The sequence below is a fragment of the Thalassophryne amazonica genome, chromosome 12 (assembly GCF_902500255.1).
Source record: "Thalassophryne amazonica chromosome 12, fThaAma1.1, whole genome shotgun sequence".
Lineage (NCBI taxonomy): Eukaryota > Metazoa > Chordata > Actinopteri > Batrachoidiformes > Batrachoididae > Thalassophryne > Thalassophryne amazonica.
In genome coordinates this window covers 23,547,337-23,564,748 of record NC_047114.1, presented here as the reverse complement: position 1 = coordinate 23,564,748, position 17,412 = coordinate 23,547,337, and the positions used below count along the sequence as shown (strand labels likewise).

The window sequence follows — 17,412 nt, the reverse complement described above, 5'->3', positions numbered from 1 at the left end:
GTCCCGGGATGGCGGGAGGCCCGTGACGAAGTCCAGGCCGATGTGGGACCAGGGGCGATGGGGCACAGATAACGGTTGGAGGAGTCCCTGTGCCCGGTGGTGATCAGGTTTTCCCTTGGCGCAGGTGGTGCAGGCCTGGACATAGTCCCGGACGTCAGCTTCCATGGACGCCCACCAGAAGCGCTGCCGGACCACTGCCACGGTCCTTCGCACCCCCGGATGGCAGTAGAGTTTGGAACCGTGACAGAAGTCCAGGACGGCAGCTCTGGCCTCTGGTGGGACATAGAGGGGGTTCTTCGGTCCTGTACCCGGGTCCAGGTTCCATGCCAGGGCCTCCCGGACGGTCTTCTCCACGTCCCAGGTGAGGGTGGCCACGATAGTGGACTCAGGTAGTATGGATTCCGGCGGATCCGACAGCTCGGTTTTGACTTCGACTTCGTGAACCCGGGACAGAGCATCCGATCTTTGGTTCTTGGTCCCGGGGCGGTAGGTGATCTGGAAGTCAAAACGCCCGAAGAACAATGACCAGCGGGCTTACCTGGGGTTCAGCCGCTTGGCGGTCCTGATATACTCCAGGTTCTGGTGGTCCGTGAAAACCGTAAATGGTACCGTGGCTCCCTCCAACAGATGTCTCCACTCCTCAAGAGCCTCCTTCACCGCGAGGAGTTCCCGATTGCCCACGTCATAGTTCCGCTCAGCTGGGGTCAACCTGCGTGAGAAATAGGCACAAGGATGGAGAATCTGATCGGACTCCCCACTCTGGGACATCACGGCTCCTATTCCTGAGTCCGAGGCATCCACTTCAACCACAAACTGGCGGCAAGGATCGGGCTGCACCAGAACTGGTGCAGTCGAGAACCGACGTTTCAACTCCCTAAACGCGGCTTCGCACCTATCCGACCAGGTGAAGGGGACTTTTGGGGAGGTCAGAGCTGTTAGGGGGCTAACTACCTGACTGTAGCCCTTAATGAACCTCCGGTAAAATTTAGCAAAACCGAGGAACTGTTGTAGTTTCCTACGGCTTGTCGGTTGGGGCCAGTCTCTCACCACCTCAACCTTGGCCGGATCAGGGGCGACGGAGTTGGAGGAGATGATAAACCCCAGGAAGGACAAAGAAGTATGGTGGAACTCGCACTTCTCGCCCTTCACAAACAGACAGTTCTCCAACAACCGCTGCAGGACCTGACGTACATGCTGGACATGAGTCTCAGGGTCCGGGGAGAAGATGAGTATATCGTCTAGATATACGAAGACAAACCGATGCAGGAAGTCCCGCAAGACATCATTAACCAACGCTTGGAACGTCGCGGGGGCGTTAGTGAGGCCGAACGGCATGACCAGGTACTCAAAGTGACCTAACAGGGTTTTAAATGCCGTCTTTCATTCGTCTCCCTTCCGGATCCGAACCAGGTGGTACGCATTCCTAAGATCAAGTTTTGTGAAAATTTGGGCTCAATGCATGGACGGAGTCCGTCGTCTTTCTTGCCCACAAAAAAGAAACCAGCACCCATCGGGGAGGTGGAGTTCCGGATCAGCCCGGCAGCTAATGAGTCCCGGATGTAGGTCTCCATTGATTCGCGTTCCGGACGTGAGAGGTTGTACAGCCTGCTGGATGGGTACTCAACGCCCGGAATCAATTCAATGGCACAATCGTATGGACGGTGGGTTGGAAGAGTGAGAGCCAGATCTTTGCTGAAAACGTCAGCAAGATTGTGGTACTCAATCGGCACCGCCGTCAGATTGGGGGGAAGTATAACCTCCTCATTAGCACTTAAACCGGGAGGAACCGAGGATCCTATACACTCCCGTTGGCAGGTTTCGCTCCACTGAGCCACAACCCCAGACAGCCAATCAATCCGGGGATTGTGTTTTACCATCCACGAGAAGCCCAAAATCACACGGGAAGTAGAAAAAACATAAAACTCTATCTCTTCCCGATGATTCCCAGACACCACCAGAACTACCGGTTGTGTCTTGTGTGTGATTAAAGGGAGAAGGGTGCTATCTAGTGCCCGTACCTTCAAAGGTGAAGGAAGCGCCACCAGAGGGAGCCCTACCTCCCTTGCCCATCTGCTGTCCAACAGATTCCCTTCAGTCCCTGTGTACAGCAGTGCTGGGGCTTGAAGGGTTAAATCCCTGCTCAGGATTGTGACTGGGAGACGTGTGGAAATACGTGTATGTCCCATGTGAATGTCTGGACCCACCCTTAACCCAGTCTCTAAGGGCGGGCGTTTGTGTTTAACCGTTTGGGGCAGTCTTTCTGCTGATGCTCATTTGAGCCGCAGAAAAAGCACTCCCCGCGGGCCATTCTCCTCTGTCTATAAGATGATCTTAACCTGGCCCTGCTCGTGTCCATAGCATTGTCAGCAGGGGGAGCTGTTGTCACACGGAGCGCAGAGGCTGTGGAGCGTGGGGAGGGCGGAACCTTGTCGGAACCGGAAGGGAGAGGGACGGCGCGTGCCCGGCCATGTCCTTCGTCTCGCTCCCGACGGCGTTCTGCTAATCGATTGTCCAAACGTATAACTAGATCGATTAGACTATCCAAATCCCGCGGCTCATCCTTAGTCACCAGGTGCTCCTTCAGGACCGACGACAGTCCGTTTATGAAGGCGGCGCGGAGCGCAGCCGTATTCCAGCCGGACCTTGCAGCCGCAATGCGGAAGTCAACTGCATACTCAGCTGCGCTCTGACACCCCTGTCTCATAGACAGCAGCACTGTCGAAGCGGTTTCGCCTCTGTTAGGGTGATCAAAAACCATTCTGAACTCCCTCACAAACCCAGTGTAAGTGGTAAGGAGCCGTGAATTCTGCTCCCAAAGCGCTGTAGCCCAAGCGCGTGCCTCACCTCGAAGCAAATTAATGACATAAGCCACCCTACTGGCGTCTGATGCGTACATTACGGGACGCTGTGCAAAGATGAGCGAACACTGCATTAGAAAGTCAGCACACATCTCCACACAACCTCCGTACGGCTCCGGGGGACTTATGTAAGCCTCAGGGGATGGTGGGGGGGTTCGTTGGACGACCAGTGGAACGCCTACATTCGGCACCGGGTCAGCAGGAAGAGAAGCTGCAGCCGCGCCCTGAGCGCGCGCTTCCACCTGCGCAGTGAGAGCCTCCATCCTACGGTTGAGGATGACATTTTGCTCGGTCATTAAATGAAACCGAGCAGTAAAGGCGGAGAGGATTTGCTGCAACTCACTGATCACGCCCCCTGCAGACGCCTGTGCATCCTGCTCTTCCATTGGCTGTCCAACAGATGGTTGACACCCATCGGGATCCATGACGTTGGCCGAGATATCCTGTTGTGAAAGTGTAATGACACGGACCCACAACAGGGGGCGTAAATGAACGGACAATAGATGAGCCAAAAATACAACACTTTACTGTTGTGAAGCGTGCACAACGAAATACAGACAAATACAGAATTTGGACAGAGTCAAATGTACAAAGGTGACGTGTGGGCAGGCTTGAGGATAGAAGACGTCCGTGCCTGAAGCCCGCACTTCAGGCAGGGCGCCCTCTGGTGGTGGTGGGCCAGCAGTACCTCCTCTTCAGCGGCTGGAAAAGATGTGCAGCAGGTTAGGGTGGTAAAAGATGCACATGGCAATGTGCTGACAAGTGAGGAGTGTGTGCTGAGAAGGTGGAGGGAATATTTTGAAGAGCTGATGAATAAAGAAAATGAGCGAGAGAAAAAGCTGGATGATGTGGTGAGAGTAAATCAGGAAGTACAAGAGATTAGCAAGGAAGAAGTGAGGGCTGCTATGAAGAGGATGAAGAGTGGAAAGGCAGTTGGTCCAGATGACATTCCAGTGGAGGCATGGAAATGTCTAGGAGAGATGGCAGTAGAGTTTCTAACCAGATTGTTTAATAAAATCTTGGAAAGTGAGAGGATGCCTGAGGAGTGGAGAAGAAGTGTGCTGGTTCCTATTTTCAAGAACAAGGGTGATGTGCAGAGCTGCAGTAACTACAGAGGCATAAAGCTGATCAGCCACAGCATGAAGTTATGGGAAAGAGTAGTAGAAGCTAGGCTTAGAAAACAGGTGAAGATCTATGAGTAGCAATATGGTTTCATGCCGAGAAAGCGCATTACAGATGCAATGTTTGCGCTGAGAATACTGTTGGAAAAGTACAGAGAAGGACAGAAAGAGTTACATTGTGTGTTTGTGGACTTAGAAAAGGCTTATGATAGGGTGCCAAGAGAAGAGTTGTGGTATTGTATCAGGAAGTCTGGAATGGCAGAGAAGTATGTTAGGGTAGTGCAGGACATGTACAAGAATAGTGTTACAAAAAAACTCATGCATGCGCACAAAGGTTCAAGCTTGGCTGACGTAAAAACATATGAATCAAATCCATATATTTTTTGCATAAAATAAAAAGGTCGGATACTTTTCTCACAGACCTCGTATATTTTAAAAGTGTGCATGCGTAAGTTTCTTTAGTAAGTTCATTGTAAGTACATAATATAAATACATTAAAATGTATTACATAATAAGTACATAATGTAAATACATTAAAAATACACGCATGACACAAGAAAGTGAAAACACTTACAACCCCAATTTCAATGGGATATTGTGTAAAATGTAAATAAAAACAGAATACAATGATTTGCAAATCTTCTTCAACCTATATTCAGTTGAATACACCACAAAGACAAGATATTTAATGTTCACACTGATAAACTTTATTGTTTTTGTGTAAATATTTGCTCATTTTGAAATGGATGCCTGCAACATGTTTAAAAAAGTTGGGACAGTGGTATGTTTACCGCTGTGTTACGTCACCTTTCCTTCTAACAACACTCAATAAGCATTTGAGAACTGAGGACACCAGTTGTTGAAGCTTTGTAGGTGGAATTCTTTCCCATTCTTGCTTGATGTACGACTTCAGCTGTTCAACAGTCTGGGGTCTCTGTTGTCATATTTTGCGCTTCATAATGCGCCACACATTTTCAGTGGGCGAAAGGTCTGGACTGCAGGCAGGCCGGTCTAGTACCCACACTCTTTTACTACAAAGCCACACTGTTGTAACATGTGCAGAATGTGGCTTGGCATTGTCCTGCTGAAATAAGCAGGGACGTCCCTGAAAAAGACGTTGCTTGGATGCAGCATGTTTTGCTCCAAAACCTGAATGTACCTTACAGCATTCATGGTGCCATCACAGATGTGTAAGTTGCTCATGCCATGGACACTAACACACCTCCATACCATCACAGATGCTGGCTTTTGAACTTTGCGCTGGTAACAATCTGGATGGTCATTTTCCTCTTTTGTCCAGAGGACACGATGTCCATGATTTCCAAAAACCATTTGAAATGTGTACTCATCAGACCACAGCACACTTTTCCACTTTGCGTCTGTCCATTTCAAATGAGCTTGGGCGCAGAAAAGGCGGCAGCATTTCTGGACATTGTTGATGTATGGCTTTCACTTTGCATTTTAGAGTTTTAACTTGCACTTGTAGATGTAGCGATGAACTGTGTTAATTGAGAGTGGTTTTCTGAAGTGTTCCTGAGCCCACGCGGTAGGATCCTTTATACAATGATGTCGTTTTTAATCCAGTGCCGCCTGATGGATCGAAGGTCACGTGCATACAATGTTGGTTTTCAGCCTTGCCGCTTACGTGTAGAAAGTTCTCCAGATTCTCTGAGTCTTCTGATTATATTATAGACTGCAGATGATGGAATCCCTAAATTCCTTGCAATTGAATGTTGAAAAACATTGTTCTTAAACTGTTGGTCTATTTTTTCATGCATTTGTTCACAAAGTGATGCTTCTTGCCCCATCTCCCCATCTCGCTGGATCAGACCACCTCTGCCTGTCCCCCATCCCCCCCCCCCCCCCCCCCCCCCCCCCCCGCTGAGGCGAACAAAGCCACAACGAAAGACTATCCAAACCTGGTGTTGTGAAAGTGTTGGAACACGGACCCACAACAGGGGGCGCAATGAACGGACAATGGAGAAAGTAAATAACAAGTTTTACTGTCGTGAAAATGCACAACCAATACAACAATTGACAATTTGGGTTTACACCGAATTCCACTGGTGTCGTGTGGGCAGGCTCGAAGGTAGGAGACGTCCGTCCGAGTCGAGCCGGAACCACCCAGATTTCCCCTGCCACCGAACCCTGGAAATACTGGAACCGCCAAGTCCCGAATTCCCAGGTGGCCACTGCCTCCGCTCGTCGGATCCAGTACTGCTGGCAAGAGAACAAACACACAGGTGTGGATGCGGCTGCACCCAGTACACAGAGAGGGAAGAAGCTGACTCCACCTCACGTCAATACTGCAGAAAGGTGAGTACTTCTCCAAGCAATTTAGCTCACAATAATCAGCTGTCCTGCAAAGGTTTAACAAATCTTTTAGCCAGTTAATCAGAATATTAATGCAGAGAACGTTACCTCTAACGTAAGGCGATATCTCGGCACTGAGGTGGAGACGCCGTCCTCCTGATATACCTCTGTGCTGAGTGGAACAGCTGAGTCTGGTGATGGGTGACAGCTGTCACCCAGGCTACTCCCATAAGGCGGCAGCGCCCTCTGGTGCCTGGAGCCCGCACTCCAGGCAGGGCGCCCTCTGGTGGTGGTGGGCCAGCAGTACCTCCTCTTCAGCGGCCCACACAACAGGACCCCCCCCTCAACGGGCGCCTCCTGGCGCACGACCGGGCTTGTCCGGATGGCGACGGTAGAAGTCGGCCAGGAGGGCCGGGTCCAGGATGAAGCCCTTCTTCACCCAGGAGCGCTCCTCGGGTCCGTACCCCTCCCAGTCCACCAGATACTGAAAACCCCGGCCCATCCGACGGGCATCAAGGAGCCGGCGGACAGTCCCAGCCGGTGCTCCGTCGATGATCCGGGCAGGAGGCGGCGCCGGACCCGGGGTGCAGAGGGGTGAGGTGTGAAGAGGCTTGATCCGGGAAACATGAAAAACTGGATGGATCCGCAGTGAGGCCGGAAGCTGGAGCCTCACTGCGGCGGGGTTGATGACCTTGAGGATCTTATAAGGTCCGATGTACCGTTCTTGTAGTTTTGGTGAGTCAACCTGTAGAGGAATGTCCTTGGTGGACAACCAGACCTCCTGCCCAGGACGATACTTGGGGGCCGGGGCTCGCCGCCGGTCTGCATGTCTCTTCGCCCTCGTCCGGGCCTGCAACAAGGCAGAGCGGGCGGCCCGCCACACCCGACGGCACTTCCGTAGGTGGGCCTGGACCGAGGGCACACCGACCTCTCCCTCAACCACCGGAAACAAGGGGGGCTGATACCCCAAGCACACCTCAAACGGGGAGAGGCCGGTGGCTGATGACACTTGGCTGTTGTGGGCGTACTTGATCCAGGCCAGGTGGGTACTCCAGGCCGTCGGGTGCGCGGCTGTCACACAGCGAAGTGTCTGCTCCAGTTCCTGATTCGCCCGCTCTGCCTGCCCGTTGGTCTAGGGGTGGTACCCAGACGAGAGGCTGACCGTGGCCCCCAGTTCCCGGCAGAAGCTCCTCCAGACATGTGAGGTGAACTGGGGACTGCGATCGGAGACGATGTCTGATGGTATGCCATGCAGACGGACGACGTGGTGGACCAGGAGGTCCGCTGTCTCCTGGGCCGTTGGGAGCTTCGGGAGGGCCACGAAGTGGGCCGCCTTGGAGAAACGGTCCACTATCGTGAAGACGACGGTGTTTCCCTGGGACGGCGGGAGACCCGTGACGAAGTCCAGACCGATGTGGGACCAGGGGCGATGAGGCACGGGCAGTGGCTGTAGCTGCCCTGAGGTCTTTCTGTGGTCGGCCTTGCCCCTGGCGCAGGTGGTACAGGCCTGGACGTAGTCCCGGACGTCGGCCTCCAGGGATGCCCACCAGAAGCGTTGCCGGACGACTGTCACGGTCCTTCGCACCCCTGGGTGACAGGCGAGCTTAGAACCGTGACAGAAGTCCAGGACTGCAGCCCTAGCCTCTGGTGGGACGTATAGTCTGTCCTTTGGTCCGTTTCCGGGGTCCGGGACACGGGTCAGGGCCTCCCGGACGGTCTTCTCCACGTCCCAGGTGAGGGCGGCCACGATAGCGGACTCCGGGATGATGGGATCCGGGGGATCCGACGGTTCCGTTTTGACTTCGTCTTCGTGCACCCGGGACAGTGCATCCGACCTCTGATTCTTGGTCCCGGGACGGTAGGTAATCCGGAAGTCAAAACGGCCAAAGAACAGTGACCAGCGGGCTTGCCTGGGGTTCAGCCGCTTGGCGGTCCTGATGTACTCCAGGTTCCGATGGTCAGTGAAAACCGTGAATGGCACGGCTGTTCCCTCCAACAGATGTCTCCACTCTTCGAGGGCCTCTTTCACAGCAAGGAGTTCCCGATTGCCGACGTCATAGTTCCGTTCAGCGGGGGTCAACCTGCGAGAAAAATAGGCACACGGGTGAAGGACCTTATCGGTCTTCCCACTCTGGGAGAGCACCGCTCCTATCCCTGAGTCCGAGGCATCCACTTCAACCACTAACTGGCGGCTAGGATCGGGCTGCACCAGAACTGGTGCAGACGAGAAGCGCCGTTTCAACTCCTTGAACGCGGCTTCGCACCGATCCGACCAGGTGAAGGGAACTTTTGGTGAGGTCAGGGCTGTCAGGGGGCTAACTACCTGACTATAGCCCTTAATGAACCTCCTATAGAAATTAGCAAAACCGAGGAACTGTTGCAGCTTCCTACGGCTTGTGGGTTGGGGCCAATCTCTCACCGCCGCAACCTTGGCCGGATCAGGGGCGACGGAGTTAGAGGAGATGATAAACCCCAAGAAGGACAAAGAAGTGCGGTGGAATTCACACTTCTCGCCCTTCACAAACAGGCGGTTCTCCAACAACCGCTGCAGAACCTGACGGACATGCCGGACATGAGTCTCAGGATCCGGGGAAAAGATGAGTATATCGTCCAGATACACGAAGACGAACCGGTGCAGGAAGTCCCGCAGGACATCGTTTACCAACGCTTGGAAGGTCGCGGGAGCATTAGTGAGACCGAACGGCATGACCAGGTACTCAAAATGGCCCAACGGGGTGTTAAATGCCGTCTTCCATTCGTCTCCCTTCCGGATCCGAACCAAATGATACGCATTCCTAAGATCAAGTTTGGTGAAGATATTGGCTCCATGCAAGGGGGTGAACACCGAATCCAACAGGGGCAACGGGTATCGATTGCGAACCGTGATTTCGTTCAACCCCCTATAATCAATGCATGGACGAAGCCCGCCATCCTTTTTACCCACAAAAAAGAAACCAGCACCCATCGGAGAGGTGGAATTCCGGATCAACCCGGCAGCTAATGAGTCCCGGATGTAGGTCTCCATTGATTCTCGCTCCGGCCGTGAGAGATTGTACAGCCTACTGGACGGAAACTCACTGCCTGGAACCAAATCAATGGCACAATCATAAGGGCGGTGGGGAGGAAGCGTGAGAGCCAGATCCTTGCTGAACACGTCAGCGAGGTCATGGTACTCCGCCGGCACCGCCTTCAGATTGGGCGGGACTCGGACCTCCTCCTTAGCTTGGGAGCCGGGAGGAACCGAGGAACCTAGACACTCCCGATGGCAGGTTTCGCTCCACTGAACCACTACCCCGGACGGCCAATCGATCCGGGGATTGTGCTTTAGCATCCATGGAAACCCCAAAACCACACGGGAGGTGGCCTGAGTCACAAAGAACTCGATCACCTCCCGGTGGTTACCTGACACCACCAGAGTTACTGGAGGTGTCTTATGTGTGATTGGTGGGAGTAGGGAGCCATCTAGCGCCCGAACCTGCACAGGCGAGGTAAGAGCCACCAGAGGGAGCCCTATCTCCCTGGCCCATCTACTGTCAAGCAGATTCCCCTCAGAGCCGTGTCCACCAGTGCTGGGGCCTTCAGGGTTGAATCCTCAAACAGGATCGTGACTGGGAGTCGTGTAGCAATGTGGGTGTGTCCCACGTGAATATTTTGGCCCACCCCTGGCCCAGTCTCTAGGGGCGGGCGTTGGAGTTTAACCGCTCGGGGCAGTCGTTGGCGAGATGCTCACTCGAGCCACACACATAACAGGCTCCGTGGGCCCGCCTCCTTTGTGCTCCAGGTGCCCTAAATGTTGCCCTGCTCGTGTCCATAGCTTAGTCAGCAGGGGGAGCCATAGGCGCACGGAGCGCAGGAACAGAGGAGCGTGGGGAGGGCGGAGCTCGATCGGACCCGGAAGGGAGAGGGACGACGCGTGCCTGGCCACGCCCTTCTCCTCGTTCCCGACGGCGTTCTTCTAACCGGTTGTCGAGTCGTATAACTAGATCGATGAGCCCATCTAAATCCCGCGGTTCATCCTTAGCCACCAGGTGCTCTTTTAGGACCAGTGACAGTCCGTTTACAAAGGCAGCGCGGAGGGCAGTGCTATTCCAGCCGGATCTCGCCGCCGCGATGCGGAAGGCGACTGCATAGGCAGCTGCGCTCCGACGCCCCTGTCTTATTGACAGTAGTGCGGTTGAAGCGGACTCTCCTCTATTGGGATGATCGAACACCGTTCTGAGCTCCCGTACAAACCCATCGTACGTATGAAGGAGCCGTGAGTTCTGCTCCCAGAGCGCTGTAGCCCAAGCGCGTGCCTCCCCGCGAAGCAGATTTATCACATAAGCTACTTTGCTAGCATCAGTCGCGTACATCACGGGACGCTGTGCGAAGACGAGCGAACACTGCATCAGAAAGTCCGCGCACGTCTCCACACAGCCTCCGTACGGCTCTGGAGGGCTTATGTATGCTTCTGGGGATGGAGGAAGGGACCGTTGAACGACCAGTGGAACGTCACTTTCGCGCGCAGGGTCCTCGGGAGGGAGAGCCGCAGCGGCGCCCGAAGGGCGCGCCTCCACTTGTGCGGCGAGAGCCTCCACCCTGCGGTTCAGGAGAACGTGCTGCTCGGTCATTAAATCGATCCGAGAGGTGAAAGCGGTGAGAATCCGCTGCAACTCACCGATTACCCCTCCCGAAGCCTCCGCCGCGCCTTGGTCTTCCATTGGCCGTTCAACAGCCGGTTGACGCCCCTCGGGGTCCATGACGCTGGCCGAGATATCCTGTTGTGAAAGTGTTGGAACACGGACCCACAACAGGGGGCGCAATGAACGGACAATGGAGAAAGTAAATAACAAGTTTTACTGTCGTGAAAATGCACAACCAATACAACAATTGACAATTTGGGTTTACACCGAATTCCACTGGTGTCGTGTGGGCAGGCTCGAAGGTAGGAGACGTCCGTCCGAGTCGAGCTGGAACCACCCAGATTTCCCCTGCCACCGAACCCTGGAAATACTGGAACCGCCAAGTCCCGAATTCCCAGGTGGCCACTGCCTCCGCTCGTCGGATCCGGTACTGCTGGCAAGAGAACAAACACACAGGTGTGGATGCGGCTGCACCCAGTACACAGAGAGGGAAGAAGCTGACTCCACCTCACGTCAATACTGCAGAAAGGTGAGTACTTCTCCAAGCAATTTAGCTCACAATAATCAGCTGTCCTGCAAAGGTTTAACAAATCTTTTAGCCAGTTAATCAGAATATTAATGCAGAGAACGTTACCTCTAACGTAAGGCGATATCTCGGCACTGAGGTGGAGACGCCGTCCTCCTGATATACCTCTGTGCTGAGTGGAACAGCTGAGTCTGGTGATGGGTGACAGCTGTCACCCAGGCTACTCCCATAAGGCGGCAGCGCCCTCTGGTGCCTGGAGCCCGCACTCCAGGCAGGGCGCCCTCTGGTGGTGGTGGGCCAGCAGTACCTCCTCTTCAGCGGCCCACACAACACCTGGCCTGAGAAAGCGCTCTCCCAGCTATAGGACTGCTTCTCATGAACTGTATGGGATTTATTTTCCAGCAACAACCTGCAGGAGTACACTGACACCGTACTCTCTTACATTAAGAACTGTGTTGACACTGTCACCGTCAACAAAAGGGTCAGGGTTTTTCCAAACCAGAAGCCCTGGATGAACAGTGCAGTCCAGTCCCTGTTAAAAAGCCGCAACACTGCCTTTAAATCAGGGGACAGGGCCCTGTACAGCGCGGCCAGGTCCGATCTGAAAAAAGGCATCAGAGAGGCCAAGGCTGCCTACAAAAAAAAGATAGAGGCCCACTTCACTGTAAATGACCCCAGAAGAATGTGGCAGGGAATAAATCATATAACCAACTACAGAAGCAGCAACCCAGGAAATACTAGGTCTGACGCCTCGCTGGAGCTGAACCGCTTCTTTGCCCGCTTCGAAGCAGACAGACCAGCAGCAACTCCACACCCACCACCCTCCAGCACTAGCACACTAACACTTCAGGAACACGACGTGAGATGTGTGCTGAAGGCGGTGAACCCCAGGAAGGTGGCCGACCCCGATGGTGTACCTGGAAAGGTACTCAAAGCGTGTGCTGACCAACTGGCTGGAGTTTTCACCTGCATCTTCAACCTGTCCCTGTCGCAGGCCATCATTCCACTCTGCCTCAAATCTTCCACCATCATTCCAGTCCCCAAGAAGTCAGCAGTGGAAAGCATAAATGACTACAGGCCTGTTGCACTTACGCCTGTGGTCATGAAGTGCTTTGAAAGACTGGTCTCTCAGTACATCAGAGCCTGTCTGCCTCCCACTCTGGACCCCCACCAGTTTACCTACAGGGCAAACTGCTCCACAGAGGACACTATCACCACAGCCCTCCACACCGCGTTGAGCCACCTGGAGCACCAGGGGAGCTATGTGAGTATGCTCTTCCTGGACTTCAGCTCAGCCTTCAACCACATCATCCCGGAGATCCTGGTCCACAAACTGACACATCTGGGCATCTCCACCCCCATCTGCCAGTGGATCAAGGACTTCCTCACAAACCGCCCACAGTCCGTGAAACTTGGCCCCCACCTTTCCTCCACCATCACACTCAGCACTGGTTCCCCTCAAGGCTGTGTACTGAGCCCCCTCCTGTTCACCCTTTACACGCACGACTGCTCTCCGACCCATCCCAACACCATCATAAAGTTTGCGGATGATAACACCGTGATTGGGCTCATCTCAGGGGGTTTGAGACTGACTACAGAGACAAGGAAAATCAACTGACAGCATGGCGTTCATCTAACAACCTGCCGCTGAACACCATAAAAAGTAAAGAAATAATCCTGGACTTCAGGAAGGACAGGGCCGACCCAGTCCGGCTCTACATCCAAGGCAACTGTGTGGAAAGGTTCCATTAGGTTCCTGGGAGTGCAGCTCTCTGACAGCCTCTCCTGGACTGCCAACACCACAATGGTGGTGAAGAAAGCCCAGCAGCAACTCCACTTCCTGAGGGTGCTCAGGAGAAACAATTTGGAGGAGAAGCTGCTGGTGTTGTTCTACAGAGCCACCATCGTGAGCATCCTGACGTACTGCATCACAGAGAGGTACGGGGGATGCTCAGCAGCAGACAGGAGAGCACTGCAGAGGGTGATCAAAATGGCTCAGGGGATCACTGGCTGCTCCCTGCCCAGCCTGGAAGACATTGCCAGCTCTCGCTACCTCAGCAGAGCTGCCAGCATCAGTAAAGACACATCCCACCCCAGCAACCACCTGTTTGACCTACTACCCTCCGGCCGACAGTATAGGTCAATCAAAACTAGGACAAACAGACTCAGGGACAGCTCTCCACCCCCCCCCCCCCCCCCCCCCTCCCAGAGCGATCACTGCACTAAACAATAACAAATCACTCTAATCCGCACCTTTCAAGTTTCTTGTGCAATATCTGTAAACCATGTGCAATATTTGAGTGCAATATGATTCCACTGTTGTATATAATTCTCATTTTACATTTTACTTGGTCCATATTTTATTTTATTTTACCTTATGTTTATATTAGTTGTACATATACTCTGAATAATTTACCATTAAATTTCACCATCTTTTATTTGGCTAAAAATTACTCCTTTTTTACCTTTTTGGAGTTGCACTCAAATCTCGTTGCAATGCAAATTACAATGACAATGAAGGCAATTCTGATTCTGATTCTGATCTTTGCTTGTGAACGGCTGAGCCTTTTGGGGGTGCTCCTTTTATAACCAATCATGACACTCACCTTTTTGAAATTAGGTGTTCTTTGAGCATTCATCAACTTTCCAAGTCTTTTGTTGCCCCGTCCCAACTTTTTTGAAACGTGTCGCAGGCATCCATTTCAAATTGGAATTGGGGTTGTATTTCCATTGTGGTCCATTTAAGAATCAAATGACAAAATAGATGCAATAATAAAAGAAAATAACAATATTAATAATACAGATAAGAATGATAATATTGATAGTGTGTATATGATAACAAGTACCTAAACAATTTATAAATACATTATGATAGTAAATTAACATAAAATAATTACATAGATCATGCTGATTATAGCATGTTACTGACTCACTCTCATCCTACATACGGAGAATGTCTCTCCTTCCTCTGTCTTTTCTGCCATGTTCTCTGTTTAAGACACACTTAGTTGACACTCTTAAAAGTTCTTCCTCCTCTTACCAGTTTGGCACCTTAGGAGCTCTCTTAAGGCCTAAGGTTCTTTGCGGACATCTTTCATTTTACAAGGGAAAATTCTAAGAAATGTCTCAGAATTCAAGGAATTCTGAGATTTTTCTTAGAATAACAACACTAGGAGCTATTTTTAGCCTTAGGCTGCTTTGTGGATACGGGTCCTGGATATTAGTCTTGATCTAGGACTCTCACAAATCCAGGCACTCAAATTCTTCAACTGCTGCATTCAGGCCATCTGTTGATTCTGCATTCATCAGGGATGTGTAATCTGTTCAGTGTGTTGGTATAGTTGTGGAAACCAGTGACTTTGGTGCTTCACTGACTTTGACTTTGCAGAAGATGCTGTGATCTTTGCAGTCAAGTGAATAAATCTATTATTGGTCCTACTGAATTAAAACTACACTTTCCTATGTGTTGCTTATGATTCAGGAGAACATTGACAATTCATAAATACCTAAACGTAATAAATTAAAAAGGCAGCACTTGCAACACTCTTGTTGGTGTAATGATTATTACAGTAACAGTTGCAATAATGCACACTGAATGCTGTTCTGCTGTTTCTGTGTCTCCTGTACCTGTTTGATTTTTTGGAATTTTCTTTCTTCATTCTTACAAGCATTATGATATAAATGTGCTAAATCTGCCTATATCTTGTAAATGTTGAAAACTGTGAGCGATGTGGGATGTCTTATCCTCCGCCCTTTGACTCCTGGCAGGTATCTGTGTGACTACACCTACTACATTTCTCTGTACCTGAGCCAGGGCCGAGCTGCGTTCGTCCACGTGCCCCCACTCGGGCAACCCTACAACAGCCTAGACCTCGGCAGAGCCCTTCAGGCTATCATCCAGGAGATGCTGAACCAGCTGGATGCAGATCACCAAGACAACAAGCATGACCACCAGCATTCCAGTGAATTACAAACTCTCAGCCCAGTTTCTTAAAGTTGGACGGATCAAAAACTTAAATTGACCAAAATGAACCACTGACATCTTTGAAAACTAAACTCAAAGTGAGAAGTAGATTTGTGATTTGTTTGTGTAGGATGGAAATTTGCAGAATGTGAGACTCACAGTGATGAAGCGGTGCCTGCAGAAATATGGAGATCATTTAGTCTAACTGGCTGCTTTTGGCAAAAATGTCACTGCAAAAAAGTAACATATTTGTTAAATGTGAAACAGTTTGCAGGTTGTAAACAGAGTGCTGTGTGTGTGTCTGAATGTGTGAGGTGTGTTCAGATCTCTGCTTCTAATCTTTCATAAGACTGAAACCAGCACCTTTGTGAACACTGTGATTGTTCTAATGAGAGGGTATCTGTGAATTACAGTTATGCTTAACTTGCTGCGTCAGCATTTGAACTGAGATTCTTCTCCTTTCTCAGAAGCTCTTCCACCAAATTGTTGTCTTTGAAATGGCTCACTCCAGAGAAATGCGAAAAACTTTTGAAATGTGTAAAAACTTGGTAGAATAGCATGTTCATCTCAGGGAATATAGTGTGTTTGTAATGCAGCTTTGTAAGTTAAAATCAATGTGATTAAATCAGTTCACTGTTCATTCTTAATTCCTTTAAATCAGGCTTTTTCAAAGAGCAGTGTGCAGACTGCTGGTAGCCTCTGAGCGACCCCTAGTGGTATGTGAGCATATTGGCAAAATATCACATTTTAAATTAATAGGGCATGCGTGGTGGCCAAAAGGTTAAATGCTTGTGCAGAAGGTGCCAGGTTCAAATCCACCCCTGCCCACTCTATATGTAATGTGGAGTTGTGTCAGGAAGGGGATCTGGCATGAAAAAAACAAAACAAAACACTTGTGCCAAATCACCATGCTGGACCATCTACCCTTGGATCTGCTGTGGTGACCCTGAGTGAAACAAGGGAGCAGCTGAAAGAATTTACCATCACATTTTAAATTAAAATCATATTCTAACTGAAAAGTGTATGTCAAACAGTTTTAAAAAGCTCCAAAGTCTAATAGATATCAACATATATGTATTATTTTCACTGTTAACTCTACTCGTATGTAAATTATTATTGTTTCTGGATATTTGGGAAGTTAGGTGATCTGCAAGATTTTTTTTATTTATTGGTTAAGTAGTCTTTGGCTTGAAACAATTAGAGAAAATATAACACTTTTATTTGTAATTGTATATCGATAGCAGAATTGTAATTGACACTCTCGGGTCACACAGCAGTGATGTAAGATGGGTTATTGAATAACAACAAATAAGTAACAATTGCTACTTGTTCATTTGCATATTACACAAGCAAGCATAAATCCCAAATCAGAAAGGAAAATCATAGATACTAATGTTTCGATTTATTACCTCCGCCAACAAAGTTGGAGGAGATTATGATGTTGCTTGTTTGTCTGTTTGTTTGTGAACTGCCTGGAGCCCACAATTTTTTAGATATTATGAGATCTTTACGGAAGATTCATATCCTGATAGGCAAAAACTGATTCAATTTTCAAAGTTATAGGTCAAATTCATGAAAAATCTTGGAAAATTGAAAAAAAATCACTATCTCTAACATTGAAAGAATTTTCAAAAATTTATAACTGTCAAAAAAGATCAAGTTTCTTTCATATTTGAGAGTGTTATGTAGGATGGTATCCTTTATTGACTGACAAAGTTTATCCGTTGTTGCCGACCGAACAGTCCCCCTTAAAAATCGGTCCGCTCTGCCTTCACAGCGCATGCTTCATTTCGGAGCGTCAGAAGCAATTTATCAGTTATCGTTTCTGCTTCAAACTGCACTCCAGTCATCATTTATCTCAGTGATAGATGATGAAGCTTTTGTACGACAATCATTTCCATCATTTCATAAAAGACGGGGGAGTGATCAGAGTGCCGCGGCTACACGTTTGAGACTGACTCTCTGAGTCTGACTCTCTACACCCAAAGTGATGAAAGGGAATAATGTG

General features: G+C 50.3%; 1 protein-coding gene across 1 annotated transcript in view; it reads left to right on the top strand.

The window, feature by feature from the left end:
- Positions 1-16,890, top strand: part of LOC117521714 (pyroglutamyl-peptidase 1-like) — a 73,405-nt gene extending 56,515 nt beyond the window's left edge. Inside the window, exon 7 of the mRNA XM_034183052.1 lies at positions 15,209-16,890. Coding sequence (XP_034038943.1) covers positions 15,209-15,434 — 226 coding nt within the window. The 3' untranslated portion in view covers positions 15,435-16,890. The remainder of the gene's footprint in view (positions 1-15,208) is intronic.
- The last annotated feature ends 522 nt before the right edge of the window (positions 16,891-17,412 follow it).